This window comes from Rissa tridactyla, chromosome 13 (assembly GCF_028500815.1).
Source record: "Rissa tridactyla isolate bRisTri1 chromosome 13, bRisTri1.patW.cur.20221130, whole genome shotgun sequence".
Classification (NCBI taxonomy): Eukaryota; Metazoa; Chordata; class Aves; order Charadriiformes; family Laridae; genus Rissa; species Rissa tridactyla.
Genome location: NC_071478.1, coordinates 1,458,840 through 1,477,481, shown reverse-complemented (window position 1 = coordinate 1,477,481; position 18,642 = coordinate 1,458,840). Strand labels below are relative to the sequence as shown.

The 18,642-nt window shown below is 45.3% G+C and overlaps 1 protein-coding gene across 16 annotated transcripts in view; it reads left to right on the top strand.

The window, feature by feature from the left end:
- The window catches only part of ARVCF (ARVCF delta catenin family member), a 278,074-nt gene that overhangs the window by 219,326 nt on the left and 40,106 nt on the right, over nt 1-18,642 (top strand). For all 16 annotated transcript variants that reach the window (XM_054219498.1, XM_054219497.1, XM_054219504.1 and 13 more), the window contains 3 exons: nt 986-1,103; nt 2,350-2,521; nt 9,083-9,154. In XM_054219498.1, the coding sequence (XP_054075473.1) occupies nt 986-1,103; nt 2,350-2,521; nt 9,083-9,154 (362 nt within the window). The remainder of the gene's footprint in view (nt 1-985; nt 1,104-2,349; nt 2,522-9,082; nt 9,155-18,642) is intronic.

Genomic DNA, 18,642 nt, shown 5'->3' with positions numbered 1-18,642 from the left:
TGGAAAATTGACTTGAATTTTATTTATTTATTTACTGGGGAACGGCAGGTTAATGCTTATGCAGGGCTGGAGCTTCAGTCTGTAGTGTCCGTGCTCACTGGAGAGCTTTGTAGCTCCTCTCTAAAAATTTCTGCAGTCATTGGTATGTGCAACTTGAACAACTCCGGGTAGCCTTTCGCCGCTCTCTCACATCTGCTGCCCATGCCATTCTCTTGTGCGACGTTCTGAGAAATGTAAAGCCGTGTGAATATACTGACTGTTGTCTCTCACTTTCTACATGTGACTGTTCCAGGCTTTGTGCTGAACCTGCTGTACGCTGTGGGAAAGGTGGCTTTAAGTGACAAAATGTGGGATTTAAATGGGTGGCAGCAACTTCCAGTCCGAAAGCTGGGGAGAGGGAGCAGATCTGGAGAACCCTTGAGCAGTCAAGGAGACAGCAGTTGTACGTGGTGACTCCCTTTGGAGCAAATGGGGGCCAAAGAAAGTGAAGAACAATTCTATATACAGATTGATTAAATAAAATATAGCTTATTGTGCACTTGTTTTCAGTCTTTTTCATTTTTCAATTTCTGTGGCCGTGAATACTGCTGAGCAGTCTCGTGGGTTTGTGTGCTTTTCTTAAAGCAGGGAAAGTATTTTTCAGCTTAAAAGTTCTGGCATTGAGTTTAAATTTTTGGTTTGCATATTGTTTGCTCTGAAAACTCCAGTCCAGTTTAAGGTCTATCACTGGACTTGCCAGCAGCTCAGAAAAATGCGTTTGTAGGCACCTCTGTGACTGTGTTCCCCTTTTTGTGCAGACTCAGGGCGGTGCAGATGGGCATTGCCCGTATTTTGCTGAGATTTAATAGGTTTGTCAGACTACTTTGCCTTCAAATTGTTCAACCAAGGTAATGAGTTCTTAATAATTGTAGTATAAATCGGCGCACCTTCAACTTCATGGTGTAGGATAGGGGGCTAAATTTTCTTTTTAAATCTCTCCTGCTAGGAACGTAAGTTCGGATGGCGCAGAAGCACGCAGAAGACTAAGAGAGTGTGATGGCTTGGTGGATGCCCTCCTTCATGCTCTACAGTCTGCAGTTGGCAAGAAGGATACAGACAATAAGGTGAACTTGAGTATTAAAACTTAATGGATGTTTCCATTAATTTAGGCTGAAGTGTTGCACTGGGATCTGACTTCCGTTTGCGAGTATCAGAAGGGGATCACGCTTGCCTCAGAAAATGCAGTAATTGTCTTCCTCTCTGCTACGATCTCCATGGTACTACTGATGGGGTATCGGCACGATGCTGCTGTTACCTTGAGGCGAGCAGAGGCAGGTGCTTGTGGTGGGTGAGGAGAGTAGTCCTTTGGTTTTGTCAGTGACGTTATTGCTGCTGTTCTGCATTGCTTAATTGACATGTCGAAGTGCAGTCTGCAAACCAGAACTGAGTCCCATTGTCTTGTGCTCTGCACTGTACCAGCAAAGCAGTCAGTTCCCATTTTAACGACTTTATTTGGCACCATCTCTAAAGACTGTAGTGCTTAGCCATTAAGATAGGTCTTCAGACCTGCAGCATTTCCATGGTGGCTTTTTTTTTAGGTGCGGGTTTTGATTAATCTGTTTTTATCATCACCTCATCCTGTGGCGCTTAAAAGCGTACTTGTATGCATACGGAATATCACAAGTTCAGCCTGTTTAAAAAAGAAAGAGCATGCTACCGCAAATACGGCTTGTAAAGCATCATTATTTTATTCAAGTCCCACCACGCGATGGACTACACAAGGGAATTATAAAGCCGTGTCACTTAATCAGATAGTTTCAGAAGTGGATTTTGTAACCACCTGGTGGTTTCCATTGCAACCTGCCGAGCACTGCTCTTGTCACAGCCTGGCGCGCCACGGAGTAGCGGTTGCTACGGGACAACGTGTGTTCTCACTGAAATCCTCAGAAGGCCTAGGTTTTGACCCAGAGGAAATTTAATACAATGGGCCCCTTGGGGATTGGAAAGGTTGGAAGAGTGAGAGAAAGGCTTGTATTAAAATAAGATCCTTGTAGGATCATTTTCTGCTGTGTGTTTGATCTTTTGGTGAATTGTATTCTTTATGTAAGATTAGGTGGTATTTTTGATTAGAGAGTCTTCGTTTTGAATGGGTACTATTTATGAAGCGCTACGCTTTTGGAAGAATAAAATTAGTTTAAGAACAAGAACAAACCTTGATTTTAAGGGGTCTTGACTAAATCTTCCTTGAAAGCGACATTCTTTTCCTGGGGCAGGTGGGCTTTTTTTAAATCCCCCCCAACCCTCCACTGTATAATATAATGCTTTGCAAATAAGAGGGGGCAATAATTATTACAAATTTCTCTGTAACAGTCTGTGGAGAACTGTGTGTGCATCATGCGGAACCTTTCCTATCATGTGCACAAAGAGGTCCCTGGCGCGGACAAGTACCAAGAACTCGATGCCAGTCAGACTACGAGCATGGGAGGCTCTCAGAAGAAGAAGAAGGACGATGCTGGTTGTTTTGGTGGCAAAAAAGCTAAAGGTATGTGCTGCAGAGGGCTCAGAACTGGAAACGGATTTGGGGGTAAATTTTGCTGTGTAGACCTGCTCTTGCAAGCACATTCATCGTGCCGGTTTAGAATGATGCGCTTTGTGGAGGTTCGTGTTGGTAGTGTCGTGGCATGTGTTCGTCTCCCTTGTCCCATTTCTAAGAGGTATTTGGGAATTTTTCCCACAATCGCTGTAGCTTTGTTTGGCTTTAAGTAGGAGTGGTGCATGCTGACAGATGACACTCCGCTGCTGGACAAAGGTGGCTGCGCTCTACCTCTCCCTGCTGTGTTCTTGCATCTGCTAAATCTGGGCTTTGTCCCCTCGCTTGGCCGGCCAGCACGAGCCACGGCCAGCATGCCTCCGTCCCCGTGCACGGCGGGCCCGTCTGAACGTCTTCCATGCCGCCGGTCTCTCACGTTTGAAAACAAACTAAAAACCTACTCTCCCACTCACAACCCGAACACACAACCTCCCAGTTCTGTCACTCTTTCAGTAATTTAAATTGCAAACGTGATTTTGTAGCTTTTAATTGTCAGTCACTTTTAGACCTGTTCTTTCCTCTGGGGTGTGAGTGTTGCAAATGAGTTTTATTACAAGAGAGGATTAATAGTCTCAGTCACCCCCCCTTCCATCTTTCCTTTAGAAAGAGACACTCAAATTATATCTGTTTTCTTTGTTGTTTTAGAGAAATGACTATTCTAGACTGAATTCAGAGATAATTAACTCCATTTTCTGTCTAGGCTCCGTTCTCTTCATTCATGTGTACTCACATCCCGGCTTATATTTATAGCCGGGTCTAAGGAAGATTTTGGTCCCGAAGAGCTGATACGGAATTGTTTGAACTTGATGACCTGTGTGCTGCACGTTATTCTTCCTTTGATCTGACCTGTACATGTTATTAAAATGTTATGTGTTTCCATACGTGTTAGGGAAGTCATCACCGCGTGAACTTGCTTTTGCAGACTAGTCTGCCATCAACCAGACTTAAACTGCATTTAAGAAAAAAAAATAAAATAAAAAATTGGGACTCTCTTAAATGACTGGGGGGAAAAATGGAAAATAAAAAGAATTTTACCTGCCTGGCCAGCCTGCTCTCCCGGCGAGTGACTAAAACCGGTGTGTGGTGGCCTTGGGAAACCCTGGGCCCATGGTGGCGGTTGTTTTGCTGCTGGAGAGCAGCCCCGTGAGCGGAACCCCTTCAGAGGTGGCAGCCCTGAGTGTGCGCTGGGGAGCGCAGCGGGACTGAGCTGTCGCCGGCCTCTGAGAGCGCGCTCAGGCGGTGCCCGTCCTTTGTCAGGCATCTGCCCCTGTCCCCCGGGGCCAGCCTGTCTGTCCCTTCTCGTCCATACGCCCCGGGAGCTTCTGTTGATCAGCCAAAGCGTCTGATCAGGCCTTTTTAGACAGATTGCTCTCAAATTCATCTGAGGCCGAGGATGAACCTGTGGATCTCGGCGAGCAGCGCAGGCGCTCAGTGACAGCTTGGGGTTGGCTCTGTGTTCAACAGGAAATGACGATTTCCAAAGAATATATTTACATATTTTTTTTCCCCCTGTTTGCAGTGCCCTCTTTAAAACGTGCTGTTCTCTAGAGGGAAATGAACTGGTAATAAAGCTAAGCTCGCAGCTGGTAGTATGTAGATCAGAAGGACAGAGGGGGACAGGCAACTGTTGTGTTTAAAAGATAAAATCCATTAATAAATGTGCTTTTAAAATAGTAAAGAGAAGCATTTCTCACTATTAAGTATATGTGAATACCTGGTCTGAACCTACTTTAATTTTCTCAGTCTAGGACTTTTAAAATACATCAGTTCTCTTCCCCTCTCGTTCACTTACTCTTGCAGCGTTTCCATGTTTATTTTATTTCCTGGTCATTGATCATAGCATTTCAAACACCTCTGCGAAGGGGTGGTCATCCTTCTGTCCCCTCAATTCTGTGAGCACCTTTTCATGTGATGAAAAAAGGACAAAAACAAAAGCTGTACAGAGAAAGATTGGGGTTTTTTCAGCAGGAACAAAAGGGAGAAAGTGGAATATCTTGGTTTGGTTTGGTTTTTTTAATTGATTAAAGTTCTGTAGTATTCTTGTAATACTCAGGTTTTGAACCTATTCTGTGAGATTCTGCCTCTTTGTGACTCTTCCTTTGTATTTTCTTCCTTCCTGTAAATTTTTGTTTTTCTTTTGCTGCTTTTCTGGTAATTAGAGGAGTGGTTCAATCAAGGTGAGTCTTTGCAATATTTTCTTTTCATCATCACCATAATGTGCTTTGTTCAGCTTCTACGTGCAAGGCTTAAGAGCTGAGATCAAGGTCTCGTTCATTCACCTTCCCCTCTGCTCCCCCAGTGCATCCCCCTGTTCGTGGCAGTAGCATGGAAATCCTCGAATCGAGCGAGAACTTACTTTGGTCTTCCCACGCTGGCAATAGAAAAGACAAGGTTTTATTCATTCCTGGTGTAAGTGCAGTAAGGGAGTTGGTTTGCAGTTGGCCTGATAGCCCGATGAGAGAGGGAGCACCTAAAGGCAAGTTGTCTCCCCAGCCCTGTCGTGGCGGGGTACGGCTTCGCTGGCTGGTCCGGGCAGCAGCAGCCATGGAGGCTCAGCAGCTTGGGTGTGTGTTCTCAGGGATCCTGGGCGCTCCGTCTGCTCGGGCACCCGTCCCCGGGCTGCTGCGGCTTCATTACCGGCACTCAGACTCGCTGGGTGAGGCCACCCCCAGTAGGGTACTCTTCCCATCCTGGCACAGTCCGTACAATCGCAGTTGGAACACAGAGGGTGAGGCCAAGGTTTGCCGTCCTGGCTTCTCCCCCGAGGAGCCGTTGGGCTGCGGGTGCCCTGAAGACTTCCACTGCGTTACTGAGCCTGGTTCGGGGGCAAAGGCAGGGTCATTCCAGTCTGTGACGCTGGCTTCTCATCAGTGGGTTCTGGAGGGTTGAGCCGAGGGAGGAATGTTGAGGGAGGAACCCTGACTGCTTCACCCAGCAGGGGGTGCCCAGCAGTGTTCTGCGAGACGCTGCTGTTGGACTGGGACTCCTGAGCCTGCGGAGGACGGAGAGAGCTCAGCCCTCCCTTTCTGCCGCCCCGCTCCGGTCCTGTTCAGGGGGTGCAGTAACAAGCCGGGCACTGACTTGGGGCGACATAGGGGTGATGACGAATCTCTTTCCCTTCAACTTTTTTTTAACCAGAAAGAAAGCGTTTGGGAATTAATCCACCAGCAAAAATGGTCTAGTTGAATAGCTGGTTTGATTATCCAGTAAAGCAAAATGACATTTGAGGAAGATCAGCAGCAACGTTAGTGGTTAATAACGCTGGGCCACACCTCAAAGTCCGTACTGAGAGTCTGACTGAAAATGCCGAAGGTCGTGTTTCAGTTGTTTCTTACATAATGAAAAGTAGTTTGGGGGAGAGGGAAAGAATTTTAATCCCACTGTTTCAGAGACTGTAAACCGCTTCTTGCAGGAGCGAGTCTCGCGTCAGGCAGCTTTCCCAAACCAGGGTGCTGTGCCAGTTCCTGCGGCCAGGTCTCATCAGCCAGGCCTGTCGGAGGCATGTGCAAATCTGGCTCTCTCTTGGCAGAGTTTGGAGCCGTGCTTCTGATCCAACAGCACCGGCTTTTCCCTGGCATGCCTCGGGCTGGAAAACTTGGAGAGCAGGGCAGGGAGACGCATAGAAGGGCAGAAATTGAGATGTACAAAAACAGGGTGGAAACTTCTTTTCTGCTGCTAGTGTGGGTATTTCAGCATCCTTCTGCACCAGCATTGCTGGCTTGAGAGCCGGAGGGGTGTTCGGGGCTGCAGGAGCTGGCAGGGAACCTGGTTTTGTCACGATACTGGTCGGGCCCGGGGATGGCTGAGAGATTGGTAATTGGTAGGCTCTTGAACTTGCAGAATTTGGTCACCTTTTTAGAAAATCCAAACCAGTATTTGTTGGTCCTGTGAAAATCAAATGGGAAAAATACCAGGTGGGCTGCAGATGGATTGCCTTCTAGATGGGTTTCTTTTGGAGTTTTCCCACAGCTTGGTCACCTCCTCTCTAGAGGAAAGCCCTGGAAAACGTAGGTGCTTCAGGTATTTCTGAACCTGGCCCTCGCTCAATTTGATTAAACAAGTAATTTGTAGAGTTGAAATCCCCTTGGTCAGAGCTCTGTGTTCTAAGTTGCTTCCGTTCATAAACAGCTGGCAGCTCCTGGCCTGAAGAGCCGTGGGTTTGCTGCAAGGTGGGCGAGTTTCTCAGAGGGCTGAGAGTCAAACTAGCAAAGGCTTCAGAGAAGAGGGCTGGTATTTCCAGTCTGGCCCAAAAACGGAGAGCAAGCGACTAGAGAGCACAGATGGAGCGTGCTGTCCGAATGAAAGATGGGTCAGTGAATAGGCAGCTGCCTCTGCACCGCCGGCTCAAAAGGCGCAGCAGCCAAGACAGCTCTCCTGGACAACCTCTTCCTCAAAATGTTGTGCACAAATAGCATACTGCTTACTAAAGAGTGCTCTAGAAAGAAGGGAACGCTTCCTGTGCCATCTCAGTTCTGCAGGGCCAATAGATGTACCCAACGCCAACCTTTAAATTACAGAGAGAGCTTCTGAAATGAGTAGTTGTGTCAGATGAGCCCTGGCTCTCCAAGTAAATGTTCTGAGGTTTAAACTAGCTAATGCCAGAGACATGACATCTCAGAGTCATGTGAAAAAAGTTTGCCCTACTTGTAGATAAGATGGAGTCGCATTTATTGGTCTGCCTTAAGTCTCTAATCTTTCCTAAATGCTGACCTCCTTCCTTCAATGCTTTTTTTTTCTCCCTCTGCCCTGCTTTTTCCTGTCAGTGCTCTAAGGATCAACAAGGGTTTGCAGCCGGTAACTGGGTTCAGCTGCCATTATGAAATGTAGTGTCCTTTGGTGATGCACAGCATTTTTCCTTTCTGGTATTTGGTTCCCCAAGCAACGTGTTTCTGGTGCTTTCACAGAGCAAAAGCTCAATGGAGGGCTGCGAAGTGCAGCTAATCCATCTCCCTTCCTTTACAAATGGTACCTTTCAAAGGAGCGGCGAGGTACCTGGCTGCATGACCTTTTGGCAGCTTGGATGGGCTTTTTCCTACTCTATATAATGAAGTAAATTACTTCAGATGAACAGAACTTCTAGATGCATGCTTTGTTTTGCGCAGTAGTTAAAGTTGGCTGGTGTTCGGTGTTGACATTTCAAAACAAAAGTGTGTTGTATTTCCAAAGACAGGGAGGGGATGGAATGCTACCTTGAGGGTTGTTTTTTTCCTCTTGATGTTATTTCTAAATATTCCTATTGGTATTGAAAAGCTCTATGCCTTCTCTATGTAGTCCTGCGTGTATACTTTTGTCAGGAGGGAAGGCAGAGTGGCCACCGAATGCCCTGTGCCGAAGCTGTACCGGCTCCCGCTATAATGGGGCAGGGGTTGGCCTATCCCATGGCGTGACCTGTTCCCAGTCAAGAGTCAGCCTAATCTCCGCGTTTTTAAGGACGATTTTCTTGTTGGCTTCTAAGCATCCTTGACTGGTGGAGCTCTTGGCCCTTCCGCAACCCCCATCACCAGCCTGGTAGAACCCCTGCTCAGAAGCCACCTGCGGCAGCTCCAGGTGTGGTGTTTGGAATTCCTCCCACCACACCTGCCTCCCCTGCTCTTCAGGGAGAGGGATTAAATAACTCGATCACACACACACAATGATTTGGGAAAGCTAAATTGTACACTACTGTCCTCGGAAGCCATGCAGATTCCTGCGCTTCCTTCCAGATCCCTCTCTCCGCTGTCAGTACTTCTCTGATGGCGAGGTGCCCGGTGATCCCGCTGCCACCCAAGGCACTGCTCTCCTTGGGGGGAGCAGAGCGGGTGAACGTTCACCCTTCCCTCCCCAGCTAGTCACATAACCTGGAATTCCCAGCCTAACTAAAACTAGAGTCCAGGGTTTGTTCTGCTTTCTATGAAGGATTGTATACATTTAAAGCTTAGGTAACAATTTGAAACTGTCTCATAGCAAAAGTATGGAATTATTTCCATTAGTTTCTAATAAATAGTCAAAATGGCACTTTATTGATTGAAGGGCAATTCAAGGTTAAGTCGTTGGCTGCTGCCTGTACCGTATATTCAATCTAGGCCTTCCTGCCTGACAGTCGCAGTAAGAATCAAGGCTGCGAAGCCGCCCGTTGGCGTTTGCCCTGCTGCTCAGTCTCTGCTCCAGGTCAAGATTCCTCTGTGAAAATAACAAGTAAATGCTGGGCTTCGAGGGAGGGGCATGGCTTTACCAAGAAGGGAAATAGCACAGTTTGCCAAGATGTTGAGCACTCTTAAGACCCACTGAAATGCTAATGCGAAGCATGTTTGCGGATCAACCTGAAAGTAGCAGGGATTTTTGTCCCTAAGTTGCTCATGCCAAACCCCCAGCTGTGCAGCCGGACTGCAAGTCAGATACGTACAAATACGGTGATGGTCTGCGATGCGTATTCCGAGTCTGTATCTTCTCTCATCTTGTAGATGCACATGACAGTAACTCACCTGTCAGCATGCTGACAGCCTTTCCCATCTGTTCTCTTATTTTTTTGCACAGGAAAGAAGAATGGAGATTTGGACAGGAATTTTGATACACTTGATTTGCCTAAGCGGTCTGAAGCAGCGAAAGGTAATGCTAATGTTTGTGCTTTTGGAAATAAAAAGTAGCCTGGGAGCTGGAGGCCCTTAAAGGGGCTGGAGACGTGAGCATCTCGGGCTGAGCGCTTTCCTCTGTATTCAGTTAATTGAAAGAATGGATGTGCCAGTGTGTGTTGTTAGCTAGTATTCGATACTGGATATAACCAGCTTTTATAATAAGCTGCTGAATTGTAGAAGCCCATCTGATTTGGCGTTAGGAGATTGTAACTCCACAGAGGGGCGAGTGCATGCTTTCTTCCTTTACAACTCCATTTGCGAATCGCCTGCGCGAGAGGCGACTGTAAGGAGCTAGGAAAAGCATGCGGTGAGTGTATTTGCCACTAACCCTTTCCCTTCCCTGGCATCTGTGGTTCCTCAGTCTTCCAACAAATTGGAGAGTGACAGCAGGGAATTAGTTCAATTTTTTTGTCTTTGCTGGTAGTCAGTCTTCTCCTGAATACAGTATTCCTCCCTGTAGGCTGTAGCGAGTCGTACTCGTCGTTTTCAAAATTGGGAGGTTCACAGAGAAAAACTTTTGCGTTGTGCTTTTGTATTTCAACTCCAGCAGAGGTGAAATCTTTCACAAACAAATGCATTCCCTTCCTGCATGCGTGGTGCTCTTTTTTTAATTGGAGATTAGGAGACGATCTGGGATCTCGTCAGGCTTCTCACAGCATTGGACGGTCTTCTGAGACTTGCACAGGTTTTCGTCTGAAGTGTCTGCAGTGTCACTGCAAAGACTCAGCCATTGTCATGGCAACTGCTGCGGTGCCACCCCCAGCCCGGCCCTGTGGGAAACGCTCTCCCACCGCACCCGCACCTTAGTGATCTGTGGATGCCCGGAGCTATTCTTCAGAAGGGAAATCTTAAACTCTTCCTGCATCGCTTGTACAATTTCAGAGGGTATAAAGAGACAGTGTGACTCAATGGAGAGATGCTTGGACTCGGGATACCCGACTTACGCTATTTTAGTGACCTTGAGCAAATCAACTAATTTGTGCTTTCCCTATTGTTAACGGCGGGCAGCAAGAGAGGCCGTGTCTAAGGTGCTCAGAGATGTACTGATAGCCGGTAATGGTACAGTAGTTACACATGTGGTGCCGCACTCGCACTGAAAATCGTGGGCCGTGAAGCTCTGATTGATGATATGCAAACTAATCCTAATGTATAGATGGGTCTAACCTATTTACAGATACCCTTTACAATGGGTACAGTTTCTAGGCTAATGTCTAAACACAGCTTTCATTTGGTGCGTTATAGCACAAGATAATAACGCGCCTCTTGGAAGGCGCGATGCCGTCCTATTCGGAGAGCTGCAGGGAACTCCTGGCCAACCTTGGCTTCAGTGCCCTCGCGTCAGGGCTGGGCGTTGAGTGCATCGCAGAGCAAGGAGGTGTCTGAAGGATGCAGAAAAAGAAAGGAATGCAAAATATAGCAAGGGCTTCAGGATGTTCATTCCTCTCTAAATGTGATTGGAATGTAGGTGCCACTAAAGGGAAAAGATGGAAATCCAGAATTTCTGAAAAGAAATTGATCTTGCATAACTTTCTTTAAAAGAAGGTGAAAACCTTTCCTGTGGCTCTGTGAATGGTACAAGTGTTGTGGCATATCTGATGGGAGGCGTGTTTTTCTCTGAGCTTACGCAGCTCGTTATCCTACTCAATTATTAGAAACCACAGGCTCATGAAGAGGTTTTGTTTGGTAATTTCACGATACCCTCATCTAATCTGAGCAGAATGGATTTTAGTCTGATTACGTATCTCGTGCTAGATTAGGTCAAGAGATTAATCCCACAGCATTTTGAAAGAAGCCTTTTGACATGGAAAAAGGCGTGAGAAACTATTCATTTGTGCGCTAAAAGTAAAAAGTAAATCCAGTGATGCATTTTTGTTTGCTTTTTTCACTAGTAGTTTCCTGCGAAGCATCTAGATTACGTGAGATTCCTGGATGTGTTAAAGGTTCTAACAAGTTCGCTAGGACTTTGAATTGTTCGGTAAAATAAGAAAAATACAATTGTAGTTTTAAAAACCTTAAAAGCTCCGGTCAGATCTATGACATGGAGCGTAATTGGCTCTGATGAGATCAGCTCTCAGCTGAAGCAGAAGCTCGTTACGAAGATTGGAAAATCATGCAAGTTTTAATGATCAAAAGCACTCAGTTTGAGTGACACAATGAAGTGCTATTTCAAAAATCAACAATTATAGATTAATCTCTTTCATGTATTATTAAAGCCATATTAAAGTGAGTTTTCAGCTGGAATCTTTGTGGGCAAATGAAACTGCAGTAATGAGATTTGTTCATGCAATGCAGCAAATGAACATTGTGGTACTTAACAAATACTGGGAGGGAGCGCTGTTAAGTTTCCAGTAATCTCACAGTCAGCATCCGTGGTGCTTCTCTGGCGGATCTAAAGATGAGGTTTCAAGACTTGACATCGTGATTTCCCTCTAAAATACTCTTAGGTATGATCACTAAGCTTAATTGATAGTGTGCTGCTAATTGCTTGAAAAAATGCCAGCTAGAAGCAGCGAACTAGCTCAGACATATTTTCTATCATCTCTGGAAAGTTTGTGGGGTCTCCAAATTAGTTCAGTTGCAGGAATCGTCGCCTACCCTGCAGCCAAACACCATAAACCCAGAAACGTCTGTAGTTCCTGGTGTGGGGGTGGGTTAGCGTCGGGGGGGACAGAGGCTTCCTCACTCTTTATTCAAGACCGCTTAGGAACGTCTTCATATCCTGAACAGTCCCAAGGGTCTCGTGAGTTATTACCTAGCTTAAATGCTAGATTTTGGGGTTTTTTTCCTGGCATTTGTTTGTTCTGGAGAGGAAGGAATGAATGAAGGCAACTCTTTATTTCAAAGTGATGAACTAGAGTCTCCTTTTCTTCTGATTGCTCTGGGTTTTTTAATGGAAATCGGATTTTGCTGCAGCACAGCATTTGAGCAGCCCTGAAACCATTTCTAAGCCTTTAATAATTTTATGTGCTAGGCATTCTGGCAGGGGAAAGCTTCCAGTTCAGGGTTGTTATCTGTGGTAAACTGGATAATGTCAGACGGGAGAACTTGCAGTGCTTTCAGAAGCTGTCTCATCTGATATTAAAAAATAAATGTATACGCTCTGGCAGTGTCCAGAGTACTGCTGTCCTCATGAGGACAGGCTGTGGAAGAGAAGCTTCTTGCTTCCTCTTTGTTGAAAGGAGCATTTTTTAATTTTTTTTCTGACAGTCGAAGAGAGAGAGAGGATAAATTTGGGGGGAGTGATAAGAGGTTGCATAGAGCCGTATGAGAAGGGGACAGCACTGACCAGAAATTATGAATGCTGTCCTCGCAACCTTGCTAAATTTAGCACTTTCAAAAATTGCTGCTTCTGGGGGGGAGGTGGGGAGGGAAGTCTCGCTGAAATCCCTTCCCCGGTATAAAGTAGGTCAGCGGCAGCGCTTGGCTGTCTCCGCTGCAGCGTGTTCTCCTCCGCTCTAGCACAGCGCAAATGCTCATTTCTCCTGTGTACGCATTAAATACATCGCATAGTGCAATTCCTTCGCTTTGTTCACAGAGTCCTTGTTTCTGAGCAGGAATGGTGACGGGAGGCGCAGGCAGCGCGGGGAGGATCAGGATCGATCCCCTCTGTGCAGGGGAAGGCAGCGTCTCAGATGGCAGACACTGCGATAAGGTTTTGTGAAAAGAATCGGCATTGATATGTGTCAGCCCTCTGAAGATGTTATAAAGGTTGTAACGTTTAATCCTCTGGATGTGAAGGTGTCGGGTTGTCTGCCTCTGTTCATCCCTGCTGGAACACGGGAGGAGAAAGTCCAGAAGAGCAAAACAGCTTTTTGTGTGGAATCAGCTGACTATTCCTAATTAAATCCAGACCTCTGTGCTATTTGGTTTAGGCAAACCTCATGGCTTCTTGTTTATGTGCATATACACCTAACGGTTAAAAGCAGATGCTCTAAGGTGCTTTGGGCGTTGCAGTTCAGGTATGATTTCAGTTTCTCATGAGGGAGTTGAGAGTTTTCAGCCATAAGGAGACGTGCAGCTACATTTCAGCCTGGTGGATGAGCTAACTCATTCTCTCCTTTAAATTAATAACCACTTTAATAACTGATTTATCTTTTCCATTTTGATTATTTAAGCTTACTTCCATTTTAATGGGAACATAAGTTTAGGAGAGAGTCGAGCAGAAATACTGAACTAGTGCTAAAGCTGCGCATAGTTGAACAAATGCATTTTGTTGCGGCAGGGACCTCACAGAAAAGCTGGGCTCGTTCGGAAGCTCGGCTCTGTGTGCACACTTACCCTGGGCAGCAGCCTGTGCAGGTAGGCAATGAGATTTGGGGCGAACTTGTCAGCAGGTGAATTTCTTCTTTCTCCATTATCTGAAATTCTCGGTCGCTTTCCACGTAGCCTGATGCTGATGATAGATTTTTCTGTTCCAGAAGGTGAGCGTTTAAATTCACTTATAAATCTTTGTGTTACTGCTCCAGGAAATTAGACTTCCTGGCACTGTCAGGGTAATGACTTTAACTTAGTGGATTACAAAAATGCTGGCAATTTGTCTTCAGTTAAAGGCAACATGTAGCGGGGGGACAGAGAAACTTCACCGAAGCTTTACTCTGACTTTAGGTTTGTAATTAAGATTAGCTGCTGTTCTCATTTCACTGCCATTTTAATTTGCCTTTTTAAATCTTTACAAGTTGACTCAAGCACTCACCTGCCCTTTCCAGCTCCCTTCAATCATTAATTTTGATTGTCGTATTGTGAATAAGTGAGTAGAACTGATTGATTAATGGTACCATCCACACCCCCTCTGTGCCTGCGAGGGGAAATGGAGGGACTGGGAAGATCTCCTCTGTGAGAGCAAGTAACGTGTTCTTGTATTAACATCTTTTAAGTATTTCATGCACGTTGTTGAGAATTCCTATCAGAATTATTAAGTATCTCTTATTTCTGTTGCTTTACTAAGCAGAGTGTTCATTTTGGTCCCCTATGTTTTTCATAATTTACAAAGCAGTGAAAGATTTCTCATCTGTCTTCTAGTGCTTTGAGTCAGAGAAGATTTATTGCCTTGAATAGGAAAATTCCCATATGGAGTCTGCCCTTGCCAAACTTTCTCCAGCCTGGTACCTGTAAATTCTCATTCTTTCTCCCAACATCTGCGAGGAATTCAGAGCGGGCACCTGTGGATTTTTCTTTTCACGCATACACACTCTTTCCATAGCTGACTGCTGACTGTTCTGGAATACTCTGCTTTATTGTCGTAATCTTCTGCAGTTCTTATGTTGAGCCACGTGTTTGTTCAAAGCTGGGTTGAAGCGTGGCCGTGGGTTGCTTCCTGGCCTGCTGAGCTGCGCTCTACAGGTGGAAACGCTGACTTGGGATCTTCATGGATCTGTTAAATTTGATTATGTAGAACATAAATTGTAAGTTTAGGGCTGAAACTGAAGGGTTTGAAAAATCAGATGGGGAGATGCAGCTGGAATGTGAACTGGGGGTCCAGCAGTACTCCTACGTCTTTTGTCGTGTTTCTGCCCTAATGTATCTTCATCCAGTGAAAAGAACGAGTCTGAAATAGTGTCTTGTTCTTAACGTGACAACTCAAGCAATTTGATCTAATCCCAAAGGTGTTGTAGAACAGTGATTATTTTCAAGTAGACTGGCCTAAGCCTGTAGGAGTCATAGCCTATATTAACACACTGTGACACCTTCTGTGTTTTAATGATACGTGCATTTCTTGCGTGAGTCAGGTTTGGAGAGGGTTTAACGGTTACTCACTTAGCATGGATTTTAAATGGAGTGCAAAATTCTGTTGCCAGTAGTTAACTTGATAAAACTCATTTAAAACAGAAAATCATTCCAGTAGGAGTGTTCTTTTTACAGAGATTTTTTACAGAGTTTACAGACAGCACAAGTTTTCTGTAAGCTCTAGGTGAGGTGAGCAGTGATAGGTGGTGGTCACTCACCTGCAGAGATTAAAAGGTGTTTTTCTTTGACTTCTGTCTCGGTCCTAGTCCCCGTACATACTCCAGAGCACCTAAAATGAAACGCCCCGTGGGATTGTACTGGATTAGAAATGTTCTCCAGTTCTTGCTTGAGAAGTTTTATGCAAGCCAACAAAGCGGGAGAAGGAACAAGTAGAAGGGTCTGCCTCGCTTGTCAGGGACAGCTGACTTTGAAACCTGTTGAATAAACACTGCTTCGTTATCGTGATGTTCTCTGGCACTAGCTGTTCCCAGTTCTTGCTCCTGGTGCCAGTCAGTTCGTCGTGGTGGGTCTGTGTCATACCCATACGGAGCTGCTGGACGTCATCGCTAAAGCAATGCTAGTAGTTGGTGATTCACAGTCTTGTCTTGTGATAAGCTCACCTTGCTGCACAGATGTTGCATAAAATAAATCTTTAGCACAATTCTTAAGGGTTGTTCCTTCCTTGTTGCTTTTGTGCAGGTACTAAACCTTGAACAGCTTGGCTTTTGAAGGAGGTTGTCCGTGGAATGACCTCTGTTTCCTTCTACATAACTCGGTGACAGAAGGCTTAAAAAAAACAACCCCTGCCTGTTTTTAACAGGTGTTGAATTAGCTGAGCAGGTAAAGCAGCAGGTTTTCCCCAGATAGCATGTTTTACCCACAGGTGCCATGGTGAGAGGCTGTCACGCAATGCATTAAACAGCAGCAGCTAGGCAAAATCTTGGGCCTTTATCTTGGCGCGTGCTGCCGCGACAGGACTTTGGCAAACATGTAAAGGGCACGCTTGTGCTCTTGTATTGCGTTATATTGCTGGAATCTGGATTTAATAAAACAAAGTGCCCTGTTGTGTAGGAGTCAGTAAACCTTTTTCAAGAGAGGTAAATTATATCACTGAACATCACCGAGTGTACGAGTTTCTCTAACGGTCTGCTTGTTTTGTTACGTTACTCTTCGTTTGTAGGCCAAATGTGGTTTTCTTCAGGTGCTATATCCTTTTAGCTCTCTCTTGACATACAGGCGACTTAAGTGATGTGTGTAGTTCAGTAATTACCTGGGTCTGGCGGTGTGTGTCAGCCACTGGGTACACTTGTTACCCACAGACATGCGCACCGCCATCAGCGGTGGGAGCGATCACTTGCATTCATGTAGGAATTTAATATTGTATATTCGTAGCCATTATTTTTGCAGGAATTATTGAAATATTGATAAGGACTCGCAGTTCAACCTTGCTTTTCACAAGCGTGTATGACCTTTCTGAAATCTGCCGCTATTCTTTTCACTTGATAATGTAATTCTGTCCTATAATATTCTTACTTTGGAGACTGTGAGGAAACACATATTTCTCTGGGGGGAATACTAATGATAGGGCTGAGACCCTGCGCAGTGGCAGCGCAGCGTAGTGCTGCTGGGACGCACAGCTCTGCTGTGTGGGGTTTCGTTGTTCCACCAAATCGTGTGAGAGGAATTCGAGACCGTTAGAGGAGCAGCTCTTACTCTGGTGTTATCTGTCTGCTCAGGAACGTGAAGCGTAGTTTTGGCTTTGCATTCTGGTAATTGCTATCGTGTTTGTTAAATCGTTGGCCTCTCGCTTCTGAGAATGCCTCGACGCTGCAGCTCTGAGCCGCGCTTCCCAGTCCTTGCTTTGTCCATGGAAACATCTGGGCAGGAACTGTATTTACAGGTGAGACGGGCTAGATTCCTGGTAGTGGTGAAATGGCATCTGTGGAACAGCGATGCTCTTGCAGCTGTAGTATGATGTTTGTGTGACCGGACTATCCTCTAAATTGCCCAGTTAAGAGAGATTGACTTTTCTCTCAGGAAAATTTGAGTTGGGAACTTGAAGAGTTCTGCTACGTGGGGGATATATAAGCAATGTAAACTGGAGAAGAAGTTTCAACTGTGATAGTTAAATGCCACTAACGCCTCCCCACTCGTAATATAGACACTTCATAGTGTGAATGTCTTTTTCTGTTTAATGTTACGTAGCTTTGAAGTTTAAGCTGAGGGAGCAGTGGGAAACAGCTGCTGGGGCGGGGAGGCAAGAGCAGCGATAGGAGGATTTCATTCAGCTCTGTATTTATACAGAGTTCAGAATATGAAGCTCTTCACAAAGTCACAAGGTCGTTGTTTTTGTCCACCATTACCTGGCTCTGCTATAATTTGTTTTCACGTAGAGCTCCTCTTTTTCCCTTTATCTTCTACCTTTGTCTTAACAGCTAGAGGTGACATGCAAGACGAGTTAGGGAGGCAGCTCGCTTTCTGAATTGTTTTAAACTCTTCCTTCTGAATGAGAAAAATCTGACTCACCTCTAAGTTACTTTGGTTATCCTGGAAATAGCGCGTGAACGTCCACAACTATTCTTCCTCTTTATCCTTCTCTTGCATTCTTGAATGTTCAGTCTTCCTCAGTGCGTGTGGGGGGAAACTGGCAGTAGGAGACAATAGGAGACAAGGTTCTCCCTCTCCACCTTTAGGTCTGTTCACCTGTGGCTCTGGTGGGACTATAAAATAACTCCAGAAGTCAGCTTCCAGCTCCTTCTTGCCTGAGGCTGACACCCAAGAATATAGATCTATTTTAATAACTAGCAGTATCTTCAAAAGACAAGAATCCCAGGTGGTAAATTCCCTTTCCAGCTTGATGTGAATTTGTGGCCAAGTTATAAATGCACAGAAAATGAGACTTACGCCATGTGGTTGTAACATCTTAAACTAGAACTGCCTATATAGGCTTGCATAATAAAGTAGCCTGTGAAAAACTTAAACAGCAGGAACTCCGCTCAAGCACATGGTAATTACAGCAGCTACGAAGGAGGAGGAGTGATCTGGAGCTTCAGCAAAAGACAGAGCTGGGAGTCAGACAGTCGCATTTTCACATTCCAGCGTTGCTACTGACTCGCTGCCTGGCCTTAGGCAAGTTAATTGCGTTCAGATGCCGGGGCTGCAGCGAACTCCTTCATGAAGTGTCTGCTCCTTCCGCTGCACGCGCTAGAACAATTACTGGTATTTTCAGTGCTGCTGTGATAACCAGTGCAGGTGGAACGTACGTGATACGTTTGTAAAAACAGCAAAATTCTGCCAAAGTATTGTGTATCACAACTGTTGCTAGCACCACAGTGATGGAAAAATTAAATAAAAACATGATTTCTGTTAAAGGTGGATGGTAGTAAGGTAGCTTGCTCCAATGGGATATTGCGCGCATGGACTGAGGAGCTCATGTTGTAGAGAGCATCTTGGAAATACGCAGTACTATGAATTGCTTCGTATTCTTGCTATGTGTATTGTACTTACTCTCTGTTTTTATGGAGGAGTTCACCTGTGTTATTTATGATGCTCTATATAGATAGGTGTTTACAGAAACTAATACAAACTCAAGACCTTGGCAAGTTTTACAGCCCAGCTCCAACGTTCACTTTAGTTACAGCAATGTGTGCTCTCTTAACCCTTCAACCACTGATTGGATTTTCACGTCCTTTATACTTGGCTAATATTTCTGATGATAAAATAGTTAATGTTGGAAAG